The 24,023-nt window shown below is 38.8% G+C and overlaps 1 protein-coding gene across 1 annotated transcript in view; it reads right to left on the minus strand.

The window, feature by feature from the left end:
* paxbp1 (PAX3 and PAX7 binding protein 1) overlaps positions 1–24,023 on the minus strand; it is a 276,767-nt gene that overhangs the window by 183,654 nt on the left and 69,090 nt on the right. The window contains exons 3-4 of the mRNA XM_028799899.2: positions 14,880–15,056; positions 10,092–10,313 (exon numbers count right to left, since the gene is read on the minus strand). Of these exons, the coding sequence (XP_028655732.1) occupies positions 10,092–10,313; positions 14,880–15,056 (399 nt within the window). The remainder of the gene's footprint in view (positions 1–10,091; positions 10,314–14,879; positions 15,057–24,023) is intronic.

Genomic DNA, 24,023 nt, shown 5'->3' on the forward strand with positions numbered 1-24,023 from the left:
TGCAAACCATACAATATTCAACTCAAAATTATATACTGAGCACATCTGTCTCGTTTAAAATTGTCCAAAATGTTTCCTGGGCAAGATCCAACCTGCGAACGCTGTAATCAAGTTCCAGCCTCACTGGGTCACATGTTTTGGGCCTGAACCAAATTAACATCATCCTGGACCAAAATTTTTAAATGACTATGAGACAGCCATGGGGTCCCAATCCCTCCTAACCCATTAACAGCTGTGTTTGGTGTACTCTCACATAGACTTAAAGTGGAGAAGGACAAACAAACTGTAATTGCCTTTACTACACTATTGGCACGTGGACTTTTCTTGCTCAACTGGAAGAATCCTAACTCACCTAAGTCAGTGGGTAACTGATGATATATACTATTTGAAATTGGAAAAAATCAAATTCTCACTTAGAGGATCTGTGCAGAACTTTTTCAAAACCTGGCAGGATCTAATCAATAACATTTTAGAATAAGCTTTTAAAGCACTGAGGAAGCAGTTTCTATCCCCTTTTCTTTTTCTTCTCCATTTATCTTTATTCACTTATTAATTAATCTATTTACTTATTTTTACTAGCTTTAAGTTTTACTCTGCTGGCCATGCTCTCTTTCTCAGGGGTGGGGGTTGATTTGTTTTCGATCTTATTTTTGTAAAAATTGATCTATTTGTATGGAATGTTGTGTGATTCCAATAAAATCAATTTAAAAAAAAATGAAAAACTGTGTCTAAGCCTGTAGACCAGCCAACAGAAACACCACTTAAAAAGAAAAAATCTCCTGGAAATGTTTTCACACAGACAACACCCCCCAGACCCCCCCCCCCCGAGCATCAAAGAAGGAAACAACTGAGAATAAAGTGTCCAACTACATAGTGTTAGGGCCAGCATAGCACAAAACAGATTCCCTTGCATGGTGGAAGGAACATGCATCCATCTTCCCCACTTTAAGCTGCCTGGCAGAAAAATACCTTTGTGTTACTGCCACCAGTTCAGTTCACCATCAGAGAGGGTGTTTAGTTGTGGTGGAACTATTGTAAATTTGTCACAAGGCATCCATGATGCCTGAGATGGTTGACAGTAGTGCTGGGTGGTATGACCAAAATTCTATATCACGGTATTTTTTCAAAATTATACCGGTTTCACAGTATTCAACAGTATTTTTTCCCATGCATCAGTGGATGTTAACCACATTTTCCACTGCAATTGCTGCAGTAGACTGGCTAAGAATAGCCTATTCCACTGTCATGAGAACTGTACATTGTACAAAAAAATATTTTAATGTGCACACAAGTATTAATACAGGCAGGAGCAAATCCTGAACGTGGCGCCAGCACATCGCTGGGTGAATACGAGCAATACAAACACTAGCAGGGTCAATATAACGTAACAAAACCCCACATCCTACATGACTTTGAAAGGAAACTGAAGCACGCAGAGTAAACCCACCAGAAAAACATGCAAATTCAAGGCAGCATTGCAACCTCCACGCCACCGTGCTCCCACATGATTAATACATGCTTTAATGCATTTCAACATGAAAATGGTATCAAGTATTTATCTTAGCATTCTAAATGTTCAGAGAGCTGGAATATCATGAAATGAATGTATTCTATGTGGTGATCGCTGCCTGCGCATCCTCTTACAGCAAGAGGAAGTCAGTTTAAGAGGCATGTAGCGATTAACGTGGCTCCAGGAACACTTAACACAAAGCATTTAATGTGCTACATAACTTAGGACAGGGTTTGAGAAAATCTAGTAAATTAAATATTCATTTTAAGATGAAGTTTAGTTAAAGATGCTCTACTTTAATGACAAATTACAATAATAAAGTCAACATGTCGACTTTATTCTCGTCATAAGCGTCAAGATTAAAGGGGAAATGTCGAGAATAAAGTCACACTATTACACAGAACCCAGGTATATTACACAGTATTGAACAAAAAATAAAACAAGTACAACTTGGCTTGCAGTATTATCCAGGAATTAAACAGTATTCACACATTTGAACATAATGGTCCACATCTGACCTTTTAAAACCAAACTATCTCCAGACAATAGGCATGGCTCCTTTTTTCAGCAAAAGTTCTTCTGTGTCATCATGTTCAACTTTATTGTCTGCTACAGCTTCAGTTTTGGAATGTTCTCTGTCTATTTTTACCGTTCAATACCTCCACTAACGCATGTACTCCGTTGTATGTGTGTTTAGCGGTGCAGCAGTGAAAAAGGTCCCTCCTTAAACAGTTTCCCGCTGCGCCACATTCCAAACATTGTTTAGGCCAGGGGTGTCAAACTCATTTTGGTTCAGGGGCCACATACAGCCTAATTAGATGTCAAGTGGGCCGGAGCAGTATTTATAACATAATTACCTATAAATAATAGTAAGTCCATGGTTTTTCCCTTTGTTTTCGTGCTAAGAAGTACAAGTACATTAGAAAATCTTCATATTTAATGAAATGTTTTACAAAACATATCAACATATCAAAACATATAAACAACCTCAGATTTCTTAAAACAAGTGTTTGCACAAATACAAACAAAACTTTAAGTCAGAGGTATTTGGAACTGAAAAATATAGTACTGCACCTTAAAATTTATGGCATTACATGAACAATAGGATTCCACCAAACCAAACTCTTTTGTAGTGAAGCTGTTAACTTACATTAAATGTAACATTTTTTAACTATTTCTACAGCAAGAATTCATTTTCACAGAACTGAATTCTTTAAGTGCAATCGGTGTCTGAAGCAATATTTTAAAGGAGTTAGTCACATCTAGACTACTTTGTTTTTGCTCCTGAAACTTGGCATCTTTTGGTCTGCACAAGTGCATCAATATCAGGTGTCATGTCCTGACTAGTAGCCAATCTCAGAATGTCATCTAAGTGCTTGTTTGTGAGCCTTGAGCGCAATTTTGTTTTATTGATGTTCATTACTGAGAAAACTTGTTCACAAAGGTAGGTTGTCCCAAAAATGCACAAAATTTTTGCAGCCAGGGCTGTTAATTTGGGGTACCCTGGCAAGAGATATTGATAAAATGTGTCCAAGCCCACTGAGGCAAACCTGTCCTTCAAATCTGCATCACATTGCAAATCAATTATCTCTAGTTGGATGTCGACAGGGACATCAGAAGCTTTGACTGTGAAGGGTGAGCGAAAAACTGCAAATTCTTTCTCGAGTTCACCAAAGATCTGAAACCGTTCCTCAAACTCACACAGCAATCCTGCAATCTTGTCTTTATACTGTTTCATGTCAGCATTAATGCCTGCTGCACATACCTCTCTTAGGCAAGGGAAATGTGCAGGGTCACCACTTGACAGCTGTGTCTCCCACAAAGTCAGCTTCAACTTGAATGCACATATGCTGTCATAAAACTGTGTGACAACTTTTTTGCGGCCTTGCAACATTTTGTTCAGAATATTCAAGTGCTCTGTAATATCCACCAGAAATGCAAGGTCCTGCAGCCATTCCTGACACTGTAATTCCATCACTGGATTTCCTTTTTTCTCCATGAATTGTCCGATTTCCTCGCGTAGATCAAAGAAACGCCTCAGCACAGCACCTCTGCTTAACCACCTTACTTCAGTGTAGTATGGCAGGGTATTAGTAACGTGATTGTCACTGAGAAGGCAGTCAAACTGACGATGATTCAGGCCTCTGGCTCGGATGAAATTAACAGTTCGGACAACCACCTCCATGACGTGATCCATTTTTAACGACTTGCAACACAATGCCTCCTGGTGCAAAATACAGTGAGATGTCCAGAAACCATCTCCTCCATTAGCGGCTTGTACTTTCTCTCTGAATTTTGTCACAACACCTGCTTTTCTTCCGATCATTGATGGCGCGCCATCTGTAGCCAGGCTGATGGCGCGGGACCAGTCCACCCCGACTCTGTCCAGCACGCCAACCACAGAGCCGAAAATGTCCTCAGCTGTTGTGGTGTCACTCATAGGCACCAACTCAAGGAACTCCTCAGTGACGGTCAATGTGTCATCAACTCCATGAATAAATATGGCCAGTTGAGCAACGTCTGTAATGTCAGTGCTCTCATCAATTGCAACAGAAAATGCAAGAAATGACTTGACTTTGTGTTTCAACTGCCTGTCTAAATCAGCCGATAGTTCCGATATCCTCTCTGCCATAGTGTTTCTCGTCAGACTAATGTTGGCAAATGCTTGTCGCTTCTCAGAACACACGAGTTCTGCAGCCTTCATCATGCATCTTTTAACGAACTCACCGTCGGAATACGGCTTTGATGCTAATGCTATTTCGTTAGCAATTACGTAGGTGGCTTTTACTGCTGCTTCACTGACCTCTCGGCTCCGAGTGAAAATTGACTGCTGTTTTCTCAGACCCACCAGCAATTCATTTATCTTCTCTCTCCTCAGTCGTCCTTGCAAGATGTCGTATTTTCCACCATGATGAGTCTCATAGTGGCGCCGAATATTATATTCCTTGAGCACCGACACTTGTTGATTACACACCAAGCACACAGGTTTCCCATTTATCTCTGTGAATAAATAGGAAGTGGTCCATTTCTCTTGGAAAACCCTACACTCGGTATCCACTTTTCTCCTTTTTGACAAAGACATTTTGGCTAATGAGGGTGTCAAGGTGAGTAGAAAATAAGGTAGCCTACAGAGTGGCAGAGTTGTTGCTTCTTTTACTCTAATTAAAACAGTGCACCCCTCCCCTTTGACTAACACAGTGCGCCCCTCTCATCTGACTAACACCCTAGCGGATGATTTAGGAATTGCATTTTATTACGAATTTCGAGTTCGTTGTCTTTTATTAATTTTTTTACTTTCAAAATTCATCCAGTGGGCCGGATTGAACCCCCTAGTGGGCCGGTTTTGGCCCGCGGGCCGTACGTTTGACACCCCTGGTTTAGGCTATTTAAACGGGTGTTGCGGTATAAGAAAAATCCACAGCATAACAAAAATAAAAAATGGTTTTGGTATGAACCGGTATACCGCCCAGCACTAGTTGACAGGCTGGTATTTCTAGCTGTAAATCTTTATGCTAAGAGGAAATGCTTAGGTAACTACTTTGGAAGATATGTGGCTTTAAAAGTTAGTGTTATTTTATTATTTTATTTTAAGTTTTATTTTAAGTTTATTTTATTGTTATTAAAATTTAAATATACTGTATATTCATTTGTTATGTATTTCAACCTTTATTGTGACATCTTGTATGACTTTGGCTTATTACAACTGAAAATATAACTCACTTCATGAAAATATAATGAGATATGATTTTTTTGTCTATTGAGATATGATTTTTTTGTCTATATCACCCAGCCCTAGGTAAGAGTGAAATCTTTCAAGTTCGTGTTTATTGTCATGTACAGTGGTGTGAAAAACTATTTGCCCCCTTCCTGATTTCTTATTCTTTTGCATGTTTGTCACACAAAATGTTTCTGATCATCAAACACATTTAACCATTAGTCAAATATAACACAAGTAAACACAAAATGCAGTTTGTAAATGGTGGTTTTTATTATTTAGGGAGAAAAAAAAAACCAAACCTACATGGCCCTGTGTGAAAAAGAAATTGCCCCCTGAACCTAATAACTGGTTGGGCCACCCTTAGCAGCAATAACTGCAATCAAGCGTTTGCGATAACTTGCAATGAGTCTTTTACAGCGCTCTGGAGGAATTTTGGCCCACTCATCTTTGCAAAATTGTTGTAATTCAGCTTTATTTGAGGGTTTTCTAGCATAAACCGCCTTTTTAAGGTCATGCCATAGCATCTCAATTGGATTCCGGTCAGGACTTTGACTAGGCCACTCCAAAGTCTTCATTTTGTTTTTCTTCAGCCATTCAGAGGTGGATTTGCTGGTGTGTTTTGGGTCATTGTCCTGTTGCAGCACCCAAGATCGCTTCAGCTTGAGTTGACGAACAGATGGCCGGACATTCTCCTTCAGGATTTTTTGGTAGACAGTAGAATTCATGGTTCCATCTATCACAGCAAGCCTTCCAGGTCCTGAAGCAGCAAAACAACCCCAGACCATCACACTACCACCACCATATTTTACTGTTGGTATGATGTTCTTTTTCTGAAATGCTGTGTTCCTTTTACGCCAGATGTAACGGGACATTTGCCTTCCAAAAAGTTCAACTTTTGTCTCATCAGTCCACAAGGTATTTTCCCAAAAGTCTTGGCAATCATTGAGATGTTTCTTAGCAAAATTGAGACGAGCCCTAATGTTCTTTTTGCTTAACAGTGGTTTGCGTCTTGGAAATCTGCCATGCAGGCCGTTTTTGCCCAGTCTCTTTCTTATGGTGGAGTCGTGAACACTGACCTTAATTGAGGCAAGTGAGGCCTGCAGTTCTTTAGACGTTGTCCTGGGGTCTTTTGTGACCTCTCGGATGAGTCGTCTCTGCGCTCTTGGGGTAATTTTGGTCGGCCGGCCACTCCTGGGAAGGTTCACCACTGTTCCATGTTTTTGCCATTTGTGGATAATGGCTCTCACTGTGGTTCGCTGGAGTCCCAACGCTTTAGAAATGGCTTTATAACCTTTACCAGACTGATAGATCTCAATTACTTCTGTTCTCATTTGTTCCTGAATTTCTTTGGATCTTGGCATGATGTCTAGCTTTTGAGGTGCTTTTGGTCTACTTCTCTGTGTCAGGCAGCTCCTATTTAAGTGATTTCTTGATTGAAACAGGTGTGGCAGTAATCAGGCCTGGGGGTGGCTACGGAAATTGAACTCAGGTGTGATACACCACAGTTAGGTTATTTTTTAACAAGGGGGCAATTACTTTTTCTCACAGGGCCATGTAGGTTTGGATTTTTTTTCTCCCTAAATAATAAACACCATCATTTAAAAACTGCATTTTGTGTTTACTTGTGTTATATTTGACTAATGGTTAAATGTGTTTGATGATCAGAAACATTTTGTGTGACAAACATGCAAAAGAATAAGAAATCAGGAAGGGGGCAAATAGTTTTTCACACCACTGTATATATAGTAAAACGAATTTCTTACATGCAGTTCTAATAACAGTAATGCAATATCAACAAAAGACACATTCAAACAGTATTCACCAAATGCAACATATACATGCAATTATTTACAATATACACATACTGCATGTGGGGGCGGCAAGGTGGTGCAGTGGGTAGCGCTGCTGCCTCACAGTTAGGAGACCTGGGTTCACTTCCCCGGTCCTCCCTGAGTGGAGTTTGCATGTTCTCCCGTGTCTGCATGGGTTTCCTCCCACAGTCCAATGACATGCAGGTTAGGTGCATTGCCGATCCTAAATTGTCCCTAGTATATGCTTGGTGTGTTGGCTGGGACTGGCTCCAGCAGATCCCCTGTAGTTAGGATATAGTGGGTTGGATAATGGATGGACATACTGCATTTGTTATTACAACTATCTGTTTAGTAGCCTTACAATCTGAGTATTGAAAGTCTCTTTGAAACTACTGTTGTCATTTTCATTGGTCCTAGTCCAAGGTTTATCTGGTGTCTGAGGGCATGAAAGTGGTGGTAAGTCTTAACTATTAGCAAAATAAGTTGTGCTGTCAGTGATATGTTCGATTATGAAGGAAAGAATACATTTAGCCTCCGTACTGGAACTCTATTGGGAATTGGAACCAATTTACTGTTTTTGCACATTTTGTAGATTTAAATGTTTATGCATCATTCATACATTACAGTATATTGTTACAAAGGACATGCCACTCTGGCGCTACCTTATGGATTGTTTTTCTTGTGGGGAGCTCTATTTTATTATAACTTTGCATGGCCATCACCATGTTTGTCGATGACATTTATTGCTGTCTGTCACTGCTACATATGACATCATGGACTCCATAATCAAAACTAATGATTTTTTTTTGTAGTTTTTTTTTTTAGGGAAAAGCAAGTCTAGGGCCTTTCTCATTTACTCTCTTTCAACTTATATGTATTAGGCTTTTGCAATCAGTGCATTAGACAGTACGAGGCCCCCTACATGCTTTAGTCATATTTCCTGCTGTGTCTTGATCATACGGCCTAGTTTAATTTCCCAGAGATTACATCACATATCTATGAACAAGAATAAACTAATAAAAGGAGAAATGGAGGAAAAAAGAAAGAACACTTGAAAGGCTAAAGGGTGAAAATACCTAGCCTGAAGCTACGGAGAGGTTTCAGACAACTGAAGTAACCTCAAATTATCACAAATATCAAAAGGGAATCAATGGAAACAGCAAAAAAATCTACTTTCATATCCTGGATACATTTTCTAAGTATTTTGATAGAAATGCAATGTTATTACAAGCAGCTTGACACACGTCTGGCCATGTGCTGTTTTACTTCTCATTTACATGAAAATTCAACTGGGAGAACACTTATCCCAGGAAAAACAGTGCCAACAATCAGTGATAAAATATACTATTTCCAATATCTTTTTATTCTAAGAAATACGTTTTCAAAAATAAAAACTTTTCCCATCTCATAGTACAAACATTCAATAATTTTAGGATTTTTTGTTTTACATCTGGATTTGTGCACTGTGTATTTCATTTTAAACTGCAAACACAACCCCCGTGTTTGGTTTTCCGGATACACACTTATAAGATTTTTTTTTCTTTGAATTGTTGCTATTTCATTAGTTTCACTTTTATTTCACAACTTAGGTTAAAAACAATATTTGGAATCTTTCGAGTCCCAACATGCTGAATCTTTTAAATGAGGTCTGTGAGACATGTGTTTAATGACTATGTACCATAATTCAGGATAGGTTCAGCAGTTAATTTTTTTTTGAAAAGTAACCAATAAATCCATGTGAGGTAAACCCCGTTTTTGAAATACTCTGACTTAAACTTCAAAGCCTTACAATATTTACATACTTCTGACATATTATTTATGTCCAAATATTCGATCTCCATTCTCCTTTTCGTTATTTCTTCGAGTAATAATTTCTTTGTTTGCGCTAATGCAATGTTAACTTTCTTTGTTGTGACACTTTCGTTTTTTTCTGCTTTCATATTCTGTACCTTGCTCTGCATGTGTTTTACGCCTAAGTTTTTGAACGTCTTTATGAATTTCTACTTTATCTTTTACTCTTTGTCTTTTAATTCTGAGCCCGATTGGACCTGCTTTTTTTCAATTCTACTTATTCCGGGCTGATTATTACTTTCCTTATTTTCTGAATTTGCAACCTAGATTATTCTTTTTTTTTTTGTTAATTTTTTTCTCTCCCAACAATTTTGAGTCTCTTTTTTTCACACTGCTTACTTCTTCGCTTAGTCATCGACGTTTCATCTATAACGTATTGTCCTGATATGCTTTATATGTGCTGAGAGCCCTGGATCTGTGTGTGCTCAAATCCTTTACACAACTGAGTGTTTTGCTGCCCGTGGTCTTATTTGATATTGGTTGTAAGTAGGGCGTGTCTTGCAAGAATCTCATGTTCTATTTCCCCATGAGATGGTCCTGAGTCAATCTCTTTGCACAAAGTCTCATGTTTAAGGTACCCACGAGACGCTCCATGGCCAAACTCTTTCGTCTTGCAGTTCTTTTTAAGTCTTGCAGTTCTTTTAAGTGTCTTCTGTGATCTTCACGTGAAGATTACGTCTCGTCTCCCTTGTCTTTCTCTCCCTGGATTTTTTTTTTTTTTTTTTTTAATAATAGAGAGACTTTACACAATTTCCCTTGACACATGAGCATATATCAGATTGTGAACAAATAACTTTAACTTCATAAATATCGAACTTGCCCTTTAAAAAAAATACTAATTGTTTAAATAAAAAAAGCAAAGTCCTTAAATAAGAACACATTCAAATACTTTCTTCAAAAGATGAAAACAACCAGAACAGGCCTTTACAGTCAACTAAACTTCATGAAAAACTATTCTGTCTTGTTTTGTTTGTCTGTTATTCAAATAAGATGAAATAGCTTACCAGCACACCTCTAGCCTCAATGGCTAACTTTGTTATCCCATTATACTTGTTTATAGAAAGTAAAAATTAAACACAAGCTACTAGAATAGGCAATATCATAGTAAACGATAATATCTGAAAACAATACACTTCAATTTACTAATTATTTATTCTATCAAAACTACCAAGTACGTATCTACTAATACATAAAGACCTACCTATTTCCTCTGCAATCTTTTGCCTTTGGGTCTTTTCTTTTACAGTGAAGATAATTCTGCGTTTCTCCTCATCATCATCATCATCACTAACATCATTTTCATCCTCTTGTGAAATGCGTTTTTTCCCAGATTCAGTATCATTAGGAACACTGTCCCCAAGCTCACGAGCCAACTGTCTTCTCTTGCGGGCTGCATGAATAAAGGCAGCATCTGGAATTTCACCTGTTAAAGCATTAAAAATGTATTTAATCTTAGTATCATAACATAACACAATGTTAGATTCAAAGTACTCCATATATGAACAAAATTTACCAAAGCCTCTATTAAAACTAGAGATGCTCCAATAAGTTTTTCTAGGGCCAATACTGATAACCATAATAAGATGCTGCAGATGTTCTTTCAAACAGTTGTGGCGAGCGCCCTCTTCTACGCAGTGGTGTGCTGGGGAGGCAGCATTAAGAGGAAAGACGCCTCACGCCTGGACAAACTGGTGAGGAAGGCAGGCTCTATTGTTGGCATGGAGCTGGACAGTTTAACATCTGTGGCAGAGCGAAGGGCGCTCAGCAGGCTCCTATCAATTATGGAGAATCCACTGCATCCACTAAATAATGTCATCTCCAGACAGAAGAGCAGCTTCAGCGACAGACTGCTGTCACTGTCCTGCTCCACTGACAGACTGAGGAGATCGTTCCTCCCCCAAACTATGCGACTCTTTAATTCCACCAGGGGGGGTAAACGTTAACATTTAACATTATACATAGTTATTGTCTGTTTTTTTCACCTGTATTATTATCATTCTTTAATTTAATATTATTTATTGTATCAGTATGCTGCTGCTGAAGAATGTGAATTTCCCATTGGGATTAATAAAGTATCTATCTATCTATCTATCTATCTATCTATCTAACCAATTACATGCTACTTGAACTGGCCAATTCCAATACAGATTCAGTGTTCAGTGTATTTTTTTCTTTAACCCTTTAAAAAAAACTTTTTACACTAAACTCCTGCCAGACTTGGTGCATAGAAGCTGTGGTATTTTAATAATTAAACTATAGACCACAGGTGTTACCTATTCAAGCTGTAGGCTTGTTGTTCAGTGACCATAAAATATTAAATAAAATTCCCTTAAAATAAATATTTTTATTTTATTAGTTGAAGTAAGAAAGTATTTATCAATAATACATATGCCATAAATGAAATTAAGTGAGCAGGAGATTAATTGATCACCAAAAGGCATAAAGTTAAAGATGACACTTTTCAGCAATTTATTAAAGATCAGTGTATTGTTTTTGTTTTGTACAATTGTACAGTGAAAAAACAAAAGGAGCACCATGCAAAAGCTTGGGGACCCCAAAATATACGAGGTCTCAGATAACTTTTACCAAGGTCTTAGACCTTAATTAGCCGGTTAGGGCTATAGCTTGTTTCACAGTCATCATTAGGAAACCCAAGGTGATGCAAATTGCAAAGCTGTATAACTCTCAGACTCCTCAAACCTTGTCCCAGCAATCAGCAGTCATGAACTCCTCTAAGCAGCTGCCTAGCACTCTGAAAAGTAAAAAAATTGATGCTCATAAAGCAAGAGAAGGCTACAAGAAGATAGCAAAATGATTCTAGGTAGCTGTTTCCTGAGTTTATAATGTTATTAAGAAATGGCAGTTAAACAGGAACAGTGGAGGTCAAGTTGAGGTCTGGGAGACCAAGAAAATTTTTTCAATTAACTATTCGTTGAATTGCTAAAAAGGCAACTAAAACCCCCTGTTTGACTGCAAAATACCTTCAAGAAGATTTAGCAAACTGTGGAGTGGTGGTGCACTGTTCTACTGTGCAGCGACACCTGAGCAAATAGCAGAAGAATTCCTGCGTCCTAGCCACAAAATTCAGCACCTGAAGTTTGCAAATGAGCATCTAAACAAGCCTGATGCATTTTGGAAACAAGTCCTGTGGACTGATGAAGTCAAAATAAATTGGCCACAATGTGCAAAGATGTGTTTGGAGAAAAAGGGTGTCACATTCCATGAAAAGAACTCCTCTCCAACTATTAAGCATGATGGTGGATCAATAATGCTCTGGGCTTGTGCTGCAGCCAGTAACATAGGAAATATGTCACTGGTAGAGAAAAAGAATGGATTCAAATAAATACCAGCAAATTCTTGAAGCAAACATCACACCACCTGTAAAAATTTTGAAGTTAAAAAGAGGATGGGTCCTACAACAAGATAATGATTTGAAACATAACTCAGAATCTACAATGGAAAACCTCAAGAGACATAAGCTGACAGTTTTCTCATAGCCCTCACAGTTCCCCAACCTAAACAACACTGAAAATCTGTGCCTAGATCTCAAAAGAGTAGCGTATGCAAGACAACCCAAGAATCTTGCAAAATTAGAAGCCTTTTGCAAGGAAGAATGGGGGAAAATTCCCCAAGTAAAAACAGAAAGACTCTTGGCTGGCTACAAAAAGTATTTACAAGCTGTGATACTTGCCAAAGGAGGTGTTACAAAGTACTGAACATGTCGGGTGCCCATACTTTTCCTTCAGGCCCTTTTCATGTTTTTGGTATTTAGTACCTATGAATGGTGGAAATCAAAATGTAATCTTGCTTAAAATACTGAAGAAATGTGTCATCTTTAACTTGATGCCTTTTGGTGATCAGTTCATCTTCTGTTCACTTAACTATACACAGCAAAAGACATTTTAAGCACGGGTGCCCAAACCTTTGCATGCCTATTATAATTATAAATTATAAATATAGATAACCATTTTAATTATACAGTACTTGTTTCTTACCAAAGCTTGTACTGTACAAAACACACTCAAGCAAATAATAAAGAAAAAAATAGGCACATCTATCAAATGTTCATAAGATGTTTATCAAGAAGATACAAGGCTAACATGCTTAACAAGTTTATAAGTAAACAAGATAAACATTGTTGTTAAGCTAGCAAGTCTACTGTTTATTAACATTCTTCTTTATCCAATTGAAAATGAGAGCTGCTGTACTTAACAAATGCTCAAACTCAGACAAACAGTGTTTTTCTTAACACTAGAATTACCAAAGCTTATGAAAAAAACTCGTAAATCCGGCCCACTTTAAATCCGCTCGCCCCTTTAAGTCAGCGTCTTTTGTCTTGTAAATGTGTCAGTAAGCCCTAGCAGCAAACAGCCTACTATCCCATCCTCCCACCACCGCAGAAAGTGCAAAAACTTCTCCCAGCTCAAGTCTTGTTTATCAGGGAGTCAGGTACCTAGAGCTGTTAAGGCTAAAAAAAATATATCATTATTGTGTATTTCATCACAGTGTTATTAATTGAAATTATGAAGGTAAAGATAATAACAGTCAGTTATAAATTTTGTATTAACTGTGCACCCGTACAAAATGTCTTCACTAACTAATGACTGATTCCACAGCAGACATGTGTGGTCTTTGCTGAGGGATCTCTAAGAATATAACCTTTGTCTCCAAGAAGCTATAGTCCCTGAAATGGCTACTGGGGTCTGTACTTGGTAGGGTGGGATTTAAAAGCAGTGGTTCCAACTGTTCAGGTAAACAGCCAAATGTCACCAGCAGCCATGCAGTAAGCTTAGTCAAGGATAAGCAGCTCGGTTGACATTTCGCAATGCCTTTGTATGAAGGCACAAAACAATGATAAATTTGTAGGGTGCAATACTATTCTTCTCCATTATGGTTGTTACATATTCATCAACTTCAAAACTAGTTCACTTCATTTTAAAGTAAAAAAAAAGACATTACTGGATGAAAATTAATTAAAATTCAGTTTAAAAGAATTTTTCTGCAGCCTTATGTGCTTATTGATATCTGCTGAATTGACTTAACCCAAGGCTGGCCTGAATATGTATTTAGATGCACGTACACATACAAATATATAATTTGCCATGCAAAAGTATTCATTCCTCTTGAAAGTCATCATCAGACTATGGACTTCAAAGAATACATGCACATATTCCCCCCCCCCCCCCCCCCCCCAATTATTTTTATTGGCAACCTAAATGTTCTAGAAGAGTATTTTTAAAAATGAAACAATTTATCAAAAGCATATTACTAAAAGAATCAAAAGTTTAAAGGCAAATAACAAACTTAAATCTTTTGGGGCAAGACCAAAACCAGCTTTGCACATTGCCGAGGATTAAGCAACATTTTTATATTTAATCTAAGCAAGGTTTTATACATTAGTTCCCATCTAATATGGACTTGTTTCACGTTTTGGATTATTGGCTTGATTACTCTATGACCCAGCCACACTTCAGCTTTAAGACAAGACACTGTCCTTAAGAATTTTCTGATACATTCCCTCAATCTATGGTTGAATGTACTTTAATTATGTACAAGTTTTACAGAAAGAAAACAAAGATGTTCACAATATTGTATGAAGTGTGCTCAACTATGCTACTCAATAGAAATGAACAATAAGAAATACAAAAAACATTAGAACCAACAGAAATGAGAAATCTCAGAAAGTATATCATCATTTTTTTCTCCACATTAAAGTTTCAAAAAACAGCATAATCAAGTTATCTTAAATTACATGTTTTCTTGCAATGTTTTAAGTGTATTCTTCAGTAGCTTACTTTCCTCAATTGTACACTCAATAAAACAGAACTTTGACTAAATTTTTGCATGGAACATCCTATAAAGCACACATTTACGCTAGGTATACTGTTATAAAAATGAAAATATGTATTGTAGTTACTGCATGCATTCCTGTATACTGTACACTTTCACAACTTTTAATATTTTTTATACACACATTGTTTACACATACCTGGACGCAATGTACTAAGTGAAGATAAGGCATTAGAAAATCCACCAGCAGATGACTGGTAATCCGATTCATCATTGCTGTCAACTTCCATTTCCTCCTCACCCCTTTCTGCACTGATCAAAGTGCTCTCCACTTGCACTTGCTCTTCCTTTATTTGTTCAAACGGTACAACTGTTTCTGAGAGATGAAGAAAAAAAAAATTTATTCAGGTAACCAAAACTAATCTAATGCACAATATTTAACTTTCTATATGCCAAAAAACAAAGCAAGTGACTTAAAGAAAATAATTTAACAATGGGTCCAATTAATCACTACAGTTTCTTAAGGAATGTTGGAGTTTTTAATAAGGAGTTGTTAGGAGAATCAAAAATACCTGATGATAATACAGATGTGTCATTTAAGGTTAACTTATTTTCTGAACCTTGCTTACTGAATATGCTCACAGAAAACAAAAAACATTTTGGCAAAACAAAATGTATTATTATTAAAACTGGGAGCAAGACATCAATGAGGCAACAGTGCATTACGGGGCAAATTTAAACATTTAATCCATGTTTATATGTAGTTACAAACCAATCCAGCCTGCATACAGTATTTTTGAGACGAGAAAGTAAATTGGAGAATCTGCATAGGATCAGAAAATACTGATTTAAGAAAAAGATTTTTATTTTGATGGGGAGGTTCCCCCAAGTAACAGCAAACTGTGAGAGTTTTATACATATTAATATATAAATACCATAGCCTATTAAACTGACCTTAACAAGTGTACACAAAGTTTATTCACTGGCATTTCCTTTTCACTACCTGAAAAAAATACTTTGTCAGTGCACTATTAGCGCATGCTTCAACTCTAAAAATCAGTACCCAATCATCATATAGCTAATGCTATACGTTATGATGCAAGCATTGAATAAGCACTTACGTAACTATAAGAAGTCGGAATTATGGATGTTATGTGCAGATGTTGGTAGCGCAGTGGGTAGCGCTGCTGCCTTGCAGTTAGGAGACTCGGGTTCGCTTCCCAGGTCCTCCCTGCATGGAGTTTGCATGTTCTCCCTGTGTCTGCGTGGGTTTCCTCCGACAGTCCAAAGACATGCAGGTTAGGTGCATTGGCAATCCTAAATTGTTCCTAGTGTGTGCTTGGTGTGTGGGTGTGTGTGTGCGCGCGCACTGCCCAGGGTTTGTTTCCTGCCTTGCGCTCTGTGTTGGCTGGGATTGGCTCCAGCAGATCCCTGTGACCCTGTAGTTAGGATATAGTGGATTGGATAATGGATGAATGGATGGATGGATGGATGTGCAGATGCGTACAAGGCTAGTTCGAGAACAGGAAACAAAGGGTTATGGAACAAAGAACCTTATCAGAATTAGGGTTACTAAAAGTAGTGCCGGGGCCAGATACTCTTTTTAATGTCCACTATATTACCAAAACTATTGGGATGCCTGCTTTCACACACACATGAACTTTAATGAAATCCCATTCTTAATACATAGGCTTTAATATGGAGTTGGCCAACCCTTTGCAGCTATAAAGGCTTCAACTAAATTAGTCCCAGATGAGGAGATAGATAAATAGACATTCAAAGCCCCTATTGAAGCAAACACATAAATTTAAAAAGACTACCCCCACCCGATATGGGGTTACTGGGGCCTCCTTCAGGAGCAAGGCTTGGGAGAAGTGCTAGCAGATAAGCATCTGGCAGTCGGGCCTACCATTAGGCCAGGTCGGACGCAGCCTAAAAACATATACATACAGTACATACATACACATATATGTGCATATATAAATCACGTCCGGGTGGACATAAAAGAGGTTGCCTCCCTCCAATCATCAGCTGGAGTTGGGTGGAAGAGGACGAAGCTTGGAGAAGAGGAGTGGAGGCAGTGAAGGAGGACAGGACTTTTAAGAGGTCCGGACTGGAGGGTGTTTGGTGCAGAGGCACTGGGTTGTGTGCGAGACTGATTTCTGTAAATAATTGTAAATAAACATATGCTGGGTTTGAACAGTGGTGTCTGCCTGTCTGTGTCGAGGCTGACCTTCCACAAATTATATATATATATATATATATATATATATATATATATATATATATATATATATATACACACACACATACACACACACACATATACATACACACAGTACTGTGCAAAAGTTTTAGGCAGGTGTGAAAAAATGCTGTAAACAAAGAATGCTTTCAAAAATGGAAGTGTTAATCATTTATTTTCATCAATTAACAAAATGCAGTGAATGAACAAAAGAGAAATCTAAATCAAATCAGTATTTGGTGTGACCACCCTTTTCCTTCAAACCATCATCAATTCTTCAAGGTACACCTGCGCACAGTTTTTGAAGGAACTCGGCTGGTAGGTTGTTCCAAACATCTTGGAGAACTAACCACAGATCTTCTGTGGATGTAGGCTTCCTCACATCCTGCTGTCTCTTCATGTAATCCCAGACACACTCAATGATTTTGAGATCAGGTCTCTGTGGGGGCCATACCATCACTTCCAGGACTTCTTGTTCTTCTTTACGCAGAAGATAGTTCTTAATGACTTTGGCTGTATGTTTGGGGTCGTTGTCCTGCTGTACAATAAATTTGGGGCCAATCATATGCCTCACTGATGGATAACTATCTGCCTGTATTTCTCAGCATTGAGAACACCATTAATCCTGACCAAATCTCAAACGTTCAAGGAACCTCCACCATGCTTCACTGCTGCCTGTAGACACTCATTATTGTACCGCTCTCCAGCCCTTCGACGAACAAATTGCCTTCTGCTACAGCCAAATATTTCAAATTTTGACTCATCAGTCCAGAGCACTTGCTGCCATTTTTCTGCACCCCAGTTCCTATGTTTTCGTGCATACTTGAGTTGCTTGGCCTTGTTTCCACGTCAGAGGTATGGCTTTTTGGCTGCAACTCTTCCATGAAGACCACTTCTGGCCAGACTTCTCCGGACAGTAGATGGGTGTACCTGGGTCCCACTGGTTTCTGCCAGTTCTGAGCTGATGGCAATGCTGGACATCTTCCGATTTCAAAGGGTAATAAACTTGATGTGTCTTTCATCTGCTGCCTTGGCCGACCACTGTGTCTACGATCCTCAACGTTGCCCGTTTCTTTGTGCTTCTTCAAAAGAGCTTGAACAGCACATCTTGAAACCCCAGTCTGCATTGAATTCTTTGTCTGGGAGAGACCTTGCTGATGCAGTATAACTACCTTGTGTCTTGTTGCTGTGCTCAATCTGGCCATGACATGAAATTGTCTTCCACAACCTCACCTTGGTAGCAGAGTTTGGCTGTTCCTCACCCAGTTTTAAGCCTCCTACACAGCTGTTTCTGTTTCAGTTAATGACTGTGTTTCAATCTACGTGTGACATTGATGATCATTAGCACCTGTTTGGTATAACTGGTTGATCATACACCTGACTACAATCCTACAAAATCCCTGACTTGGTGCAAGTGTACCTATAAGACCTGATGCTGGTTTGAAGGCAAAAGGTAGTAACACCAAATATTGATTTGATTTAGATTTTTCTTTTGTTCGCTCACTTTACATTTGTAAACTGATAACAATAAACAATCATTATTTATATTTCTGAAAGCATTCTTCGTTGACAGCATTTTTTCACACCTGCCTAAAACTTTTGCATAGTACTGTATATTATATATATATATATATATATATATATATATATATATATACATATATACACACACACACAGTATATACAATGGTGTGAAAAACTATTTGCCCCCTTCCTGATTTCTTATTCTTTTGCATGTTTGTCACACAAAATGTTTCTGATCATCAAACACATTTAACCATTAGTCAAATATAACACAAGTAAACACAAAATGCAGTTTGTAAATGGTGGTTTTTATTATTTAGGGAGAAAAACATGGCCCTGTGTGAAAAAGTAATTGCCCCCTGAACCTAATAACTGGTTGGGCCACCCTTAGCAGCAATAACTGCAATCAAGCGTTTGCGATAACTTGCAATGAGTCTTTTACAGTGCTCTGGAGGAATTTTGGCCCACTCATCTTTGCAAAATTGTTGTAATTCAGCTTTATTTGAGGGTTTTCTAGCATGAACCGCCTTTTTAAGGTCATGCCATAGCATCTCAATTGGATTCAGGTCAGGACTTTGACTAGGCCACTCCAAAGTCTTCATTTTGTTTTTCTTCAGCCATTCAGAGGTGGATTTGCTGGTGTGTTTTGGGTCATTGTCCTGTTGCAGCACCCAAGATCGCTTCAGCTTGAGTTGACGAACAGATGGCCGGACATTCTCCTTCAGGATTTTTTGGTAGACAGTAGAATTCATGGTTCCATCTATCACAGCAAGCCTTCCAGGTCCTGAAGCAGCAAAACAACCCCAGACCATCACACTACCACCACCATATTTTACTGTTGGTATGATGTTCTTTTTCTGAAATGCTGTGTTCCTTTTACGCCAGATGTAACGGGACATTTGCCTTCCAAAAAGTTCAACTTTTGTCTCATCAGTCCACAAGGTATTTTCCCAAAAGTCTTGGCAATCATTGAGATGTTTCATAGCAAAATTGAGACGAACCCTAATGTTCTTTTTGCTTAACAGTGGTTTGCGTCTTGGAAATCTGCCATGCAGGCCGTTTTTGCCCAGTCTCTTTCTTATGGTGGAGTCGTGAACACTGACCTTAATTGAGGCAAGTGAGGCCTGCAGTCCTTTAGACGTTGTCCTGGGGTCTTTTGTGACCTCTCGGATGAGTCGTCTCTGCGCTCTTGGGGTAATTTTGGTCGGCCGGCCACTCCTGGGAAGGTTCACCACTGTTCCATGTTTTTGCCATTTGTGGATAATGGCTCTCACTGTGGTTCGCTGGAGTCCCAAAGCTTTAGAAATGGCTTTATAACCTTTACCAGACTGATAGATCTCAATTACTTCTGTTCTCATTTGTTCCTGAATTTCTTTGGATCTTGGCATGATGTCTAGCTTTTGAGGTGCTTTTGGTCTACTTCTCTGTGGCAGGCAGCTCCTATTTAAGTGATTTCTTGATTGAAACAGGTGTGGCAGTAATTAGGCCTGGGGGTGGCTACGGAAATTGAACTCAGGTGTGATACACCACAGTTAGGTTATTTTTTAACAAGGGGGCAATTACTTTTTCACACAGGGCCATGTAGGTTTGGATTTTTTTTCTCCCTAAATAATAAAACCATCATTTAAAAACTGCATTTTGTGTTTACTTGTGTTATATTTGACTAATGGTTAAATGTGTTTGATGATCAGAAACATTTTGTGTGACAAACATGCAAAAGAATAAGAAATCAGGAAGGGGGCAAATAGTTTTTCACACCACAGAATATATATATATATATATATATATATATATATATATATATACACACACATACACACACACACATATATATATATATATATATATATACAGTGCATCCGGAAAGTATTCAGAGCGCATCACTTTTTCCACATTTTGCTATGTTACAGCCTTATTCCAAAATGGATTAAATTCATTTTTTTCCTCAGAATTCTACACACAAAACCCCATAATGACAACATGAAAAAAATTTACTTGAGGTTTTTGCAAATTTATTAAAAATAAAAAAACTGAGAAATCACATGTACATAAGTACTCACAGCCTTTGCTCAATACTTGTGTCCTCACAGGTGGCACAGTGGTAGTGCTGCTGCTTTGCAGTAAGGTGACTGTGGAAGATTGTGGGTTCGCTTCCTGTTTCCTCCCTGTGTGGATAGCGCTTTGAGTACTGAGAAAAGCGCTATATAAATGTAATGAATTATTATTATTATTATTATTATTGTGTCGATGCACCTTTGGCAGCAATTACAGCCTCAAGTCTTTTTGAATATGATGCCACAAGCTTGGCACACCGATCCTTGGCCAGTTTCGCCCATTCCTCTTTGCAGCACCTCTTAAGCTCCATCAGGCTGGATGGGAAGCGTCAATGCACAGCCATTTTAAGATCTCTCCAGAGATGTTCATTCGGATTCAAGTCTGGGCTCTGGGCTTCTTTGTCCTGAAGCCACTCCTTTGATATCTTGGCTGTGTGCTTAGGGTCGTTGTCCTGCTGAAAGATGAACCGTCGGGCCCAGTCTGAGGTCAAGTGCGCTCTGGAGCAGGTTTTCATCCAGGATGTCTCTGTACATTGCTGCAGTCATCTTTCCCTTTATCCTGACTAGTCTCCCAGTCCCTGCCGCTGAACAACATCCCCACAGCATGATGCTGCCACCACCATGCTTCACTGTAGGGATGGTATTGGCTTGGTGATGAGCGGTGCCTGGTTTCCTCCAAACGTGACGCCTGGCATTCACAACAAAGAGTTCAATCTTTGTCTCATCCGACCAGAGAATTTTGCCTTCTGGCAAACTCCAGGCGGGCTGCCATGTGCCTTTTACTAAGAAGTGGCTTCCGTCTGGCCACTCTACCATACAGGCCTGATTGGTGGATTGCTGCAGAGATGGTTGTCCTTCTGGAAGGTTTTCCTCTCTCCACAGAGGACCTCTGGAGCTCTGACAGAGTGACCATCGGGTTCTTGGTCACCTCCCTGACTAAGGCCCTTCTCCCCTGATCGCTCAGTTTAGATGGCTGGCCAGCTCTAGGAAGAGTCCTGGTGGTTTCGAACTTCTTCCACTTACAGATGATGGAGGCCACTGTGCATATTGGGACCTTCAAAGCTGCAGAAATTTTTCTGTAACCTTCCCCAGATTTGTGCCTCGAGACAATCCTGTGTCGTAGGTCTACAGACAATTCATTTGACTTTATGCTTGGTTTGTGCTCTGACATGAACTGTCAACTGTGGGACCTTATACAGACAGGTGTGTACCTTTCCAAATCATGTCCAATCAACTGAATTTACCAAAGGTGGACTCCAATTAAGCTGCAGAAACATCTCAAGGATGATCAGGGGAAACAGGATGCACCTGAGCTCAATTTTGAGCTTCATGACAAAGGCTGTGAATACTTATGTATATATGCTTTCTCAATTTTTTTATTTTTTAATAAAGTTGCAAAAATCTCAAGTAAACTTTTTTCACGTTGTCATTATGGGGTGTTGTGTGCAGAATTCTGAGGAAAAACATGAACTTAATCCATTTTGGAATAAGGCTGTAACATAACAAAATGTGGAAAAAGTGATGCGCTGTGAATACTTACTGAATGCACTGTATATACACACACACACACACACACACACACACACACACACCAGTAACAGCAGACTGCACGATAACGTGCAGTGAACACACTTGACTTGAGGATTCCTAGATTTCATCCTCTATCTCTGTAGGTTTAGCATCGTTTGCTCAGAGGTTGATGCGCTTGCTGCTTCCAGAGCAGCTCTTCTTTAATCCACACAAGTGGCCCGCTTCTTCTCTGCTTTTGTCAGCATCTTTTTGTATTAAAACTGATTAAATCAGTGTTTATCTTGCAATTAGTAAATTTTTCACTTAAGCTGGCACTTAAGTCTTCAAGAATGATTTAAGATATGAAGAGACGGGAATGTGACGGCGAAGGTGGTAGTGATGACAACGGCGCCTGTATGCATGGGCTGCACAGCCACCCTGCTGCCAAAAATTGTATCTACAAAAAATTAAAACAAACAAAAACAGTAATAAAAATCATCACCCCGCAAGCGGACAGTAGAGGTCACATAGTATATGTGTAGCAAATTTCAGGTCAATAGGTCAAAAGATTTGTGATGCTACAGGTGATTTAAAATCCTGGACAGACAAACGGACAGCCATGGTAGCGTATTATATAAGCAGATACATATACATACACATATACATATATAGTCATATGAAAAAGTTTGGGAACCCCTCTTAATTCTTTGGATTTTTGTTGATTATTGGCTGAGCTTTCAAAGTAGCAACTTCCTTTTAATATATGACATGCATTATAGAAACAGTAGTATTTCAGCAGTGACATTAAGTTTATTGGATTAACAGAAAATATGCAATATGCATCATAACAAAATTAGACAGGTGCATAAATTTGGGCACCCAGCAGAGATATTACATCAATACTTATATTTGCAAAAGGAGGCTCAACTAACAGCCTGTAGATGCCTCCTATAGCCTTTGATGAGTGTTTGGATTCTGGATGGAGGTATTTTTGACCATTCTTCCATATAAAATCTCTCCAGTTCAGTTAAATTTGATGGCGGCCGAGCACGGACAGCCTGCTTCAAAGCATCCCATAGATTTTCGATGATAGTCAAGTCAGGGGACTGTGACGGCCATTCCAGAACATTGTACTTCTTCCTCTGCATGAATACCTTTGTAGATTTCGAAATGTGTTTTGTCTTTTTGTCTTGTTGGAATATCCAACCCCTGGGTAACTTCAACTTTGTGACTGATGCTTGAACATTATCCTGAAGAATTTGTTGATATTGGGTTGAATTCATCGGACCCTACTGGAACAATATGTACAAGGTGTAACTGACGTCATGGATGTAATCACCGAGCCAACTGCACTTGAACTGGCTGCATGCAAGCACACAGAGGTAAGCGCTGATGCTGGCAGGCTAGTCTAGTGCAGCGGCTCAATCCCAGGGAAAGTGAGGCTACAGTACTGCAGGATGTCACACTTGGGTCACAGAATTGCACAGAAACACAGGAGATTGTAGAGACAGGAACTTTATTCAAACACTTCAAACAAACATGTCTCTTTCGGAAGTAAAATGAGCTCAGTATGCAATTAGTTCTCATTTAAAAGAATAGGCAAACATTCCAAATTTAATTTTCCAGCAACACATTTCTTCCACGATCTTCAAATTAGAAACTTTGTCAAACAGAACCTGCCCGATTTTCCCCATCTTTCACCTTCCTCTATGCTGGAAAAAATATTGCTCAGTCTCAAGGACTCTGCCAGCATTTCTGCAATATATAAAAACATTTTACAGTCCCTCCCTTTCAAAGATCCAAGAGAACAATGGGAAAAGGATCTCTCACTCAACATATCAGAAAAGGAGTGGAAGGTAGCAATGCAGAGAATTTATTTGAGCTCCATATGCGCAAAGTATACAATTATTCAGCTCAAAATTATACATCGAGCACATCTGCCTCGCTTGAAATTGTCCAAAATGTTTCCAGGGCAAGATCCAACTTGTGAACGCTGCAATCAAGTTCCAGC

This window comes from Erpetoichthys calabaricus, chromosome 4 (genome assembly GCF_900747795.2).
Source record: "Erpetoichthys calabaricus chromosome 4, fErpCal1.3, whole genome shotgun sequence".
NCBI lineage: Eukaryota > Metazoa > Chordata > Cladistia > Polypteriformes > Polypteridae > Erpetoichthys > Erpetoichthys calabaricus.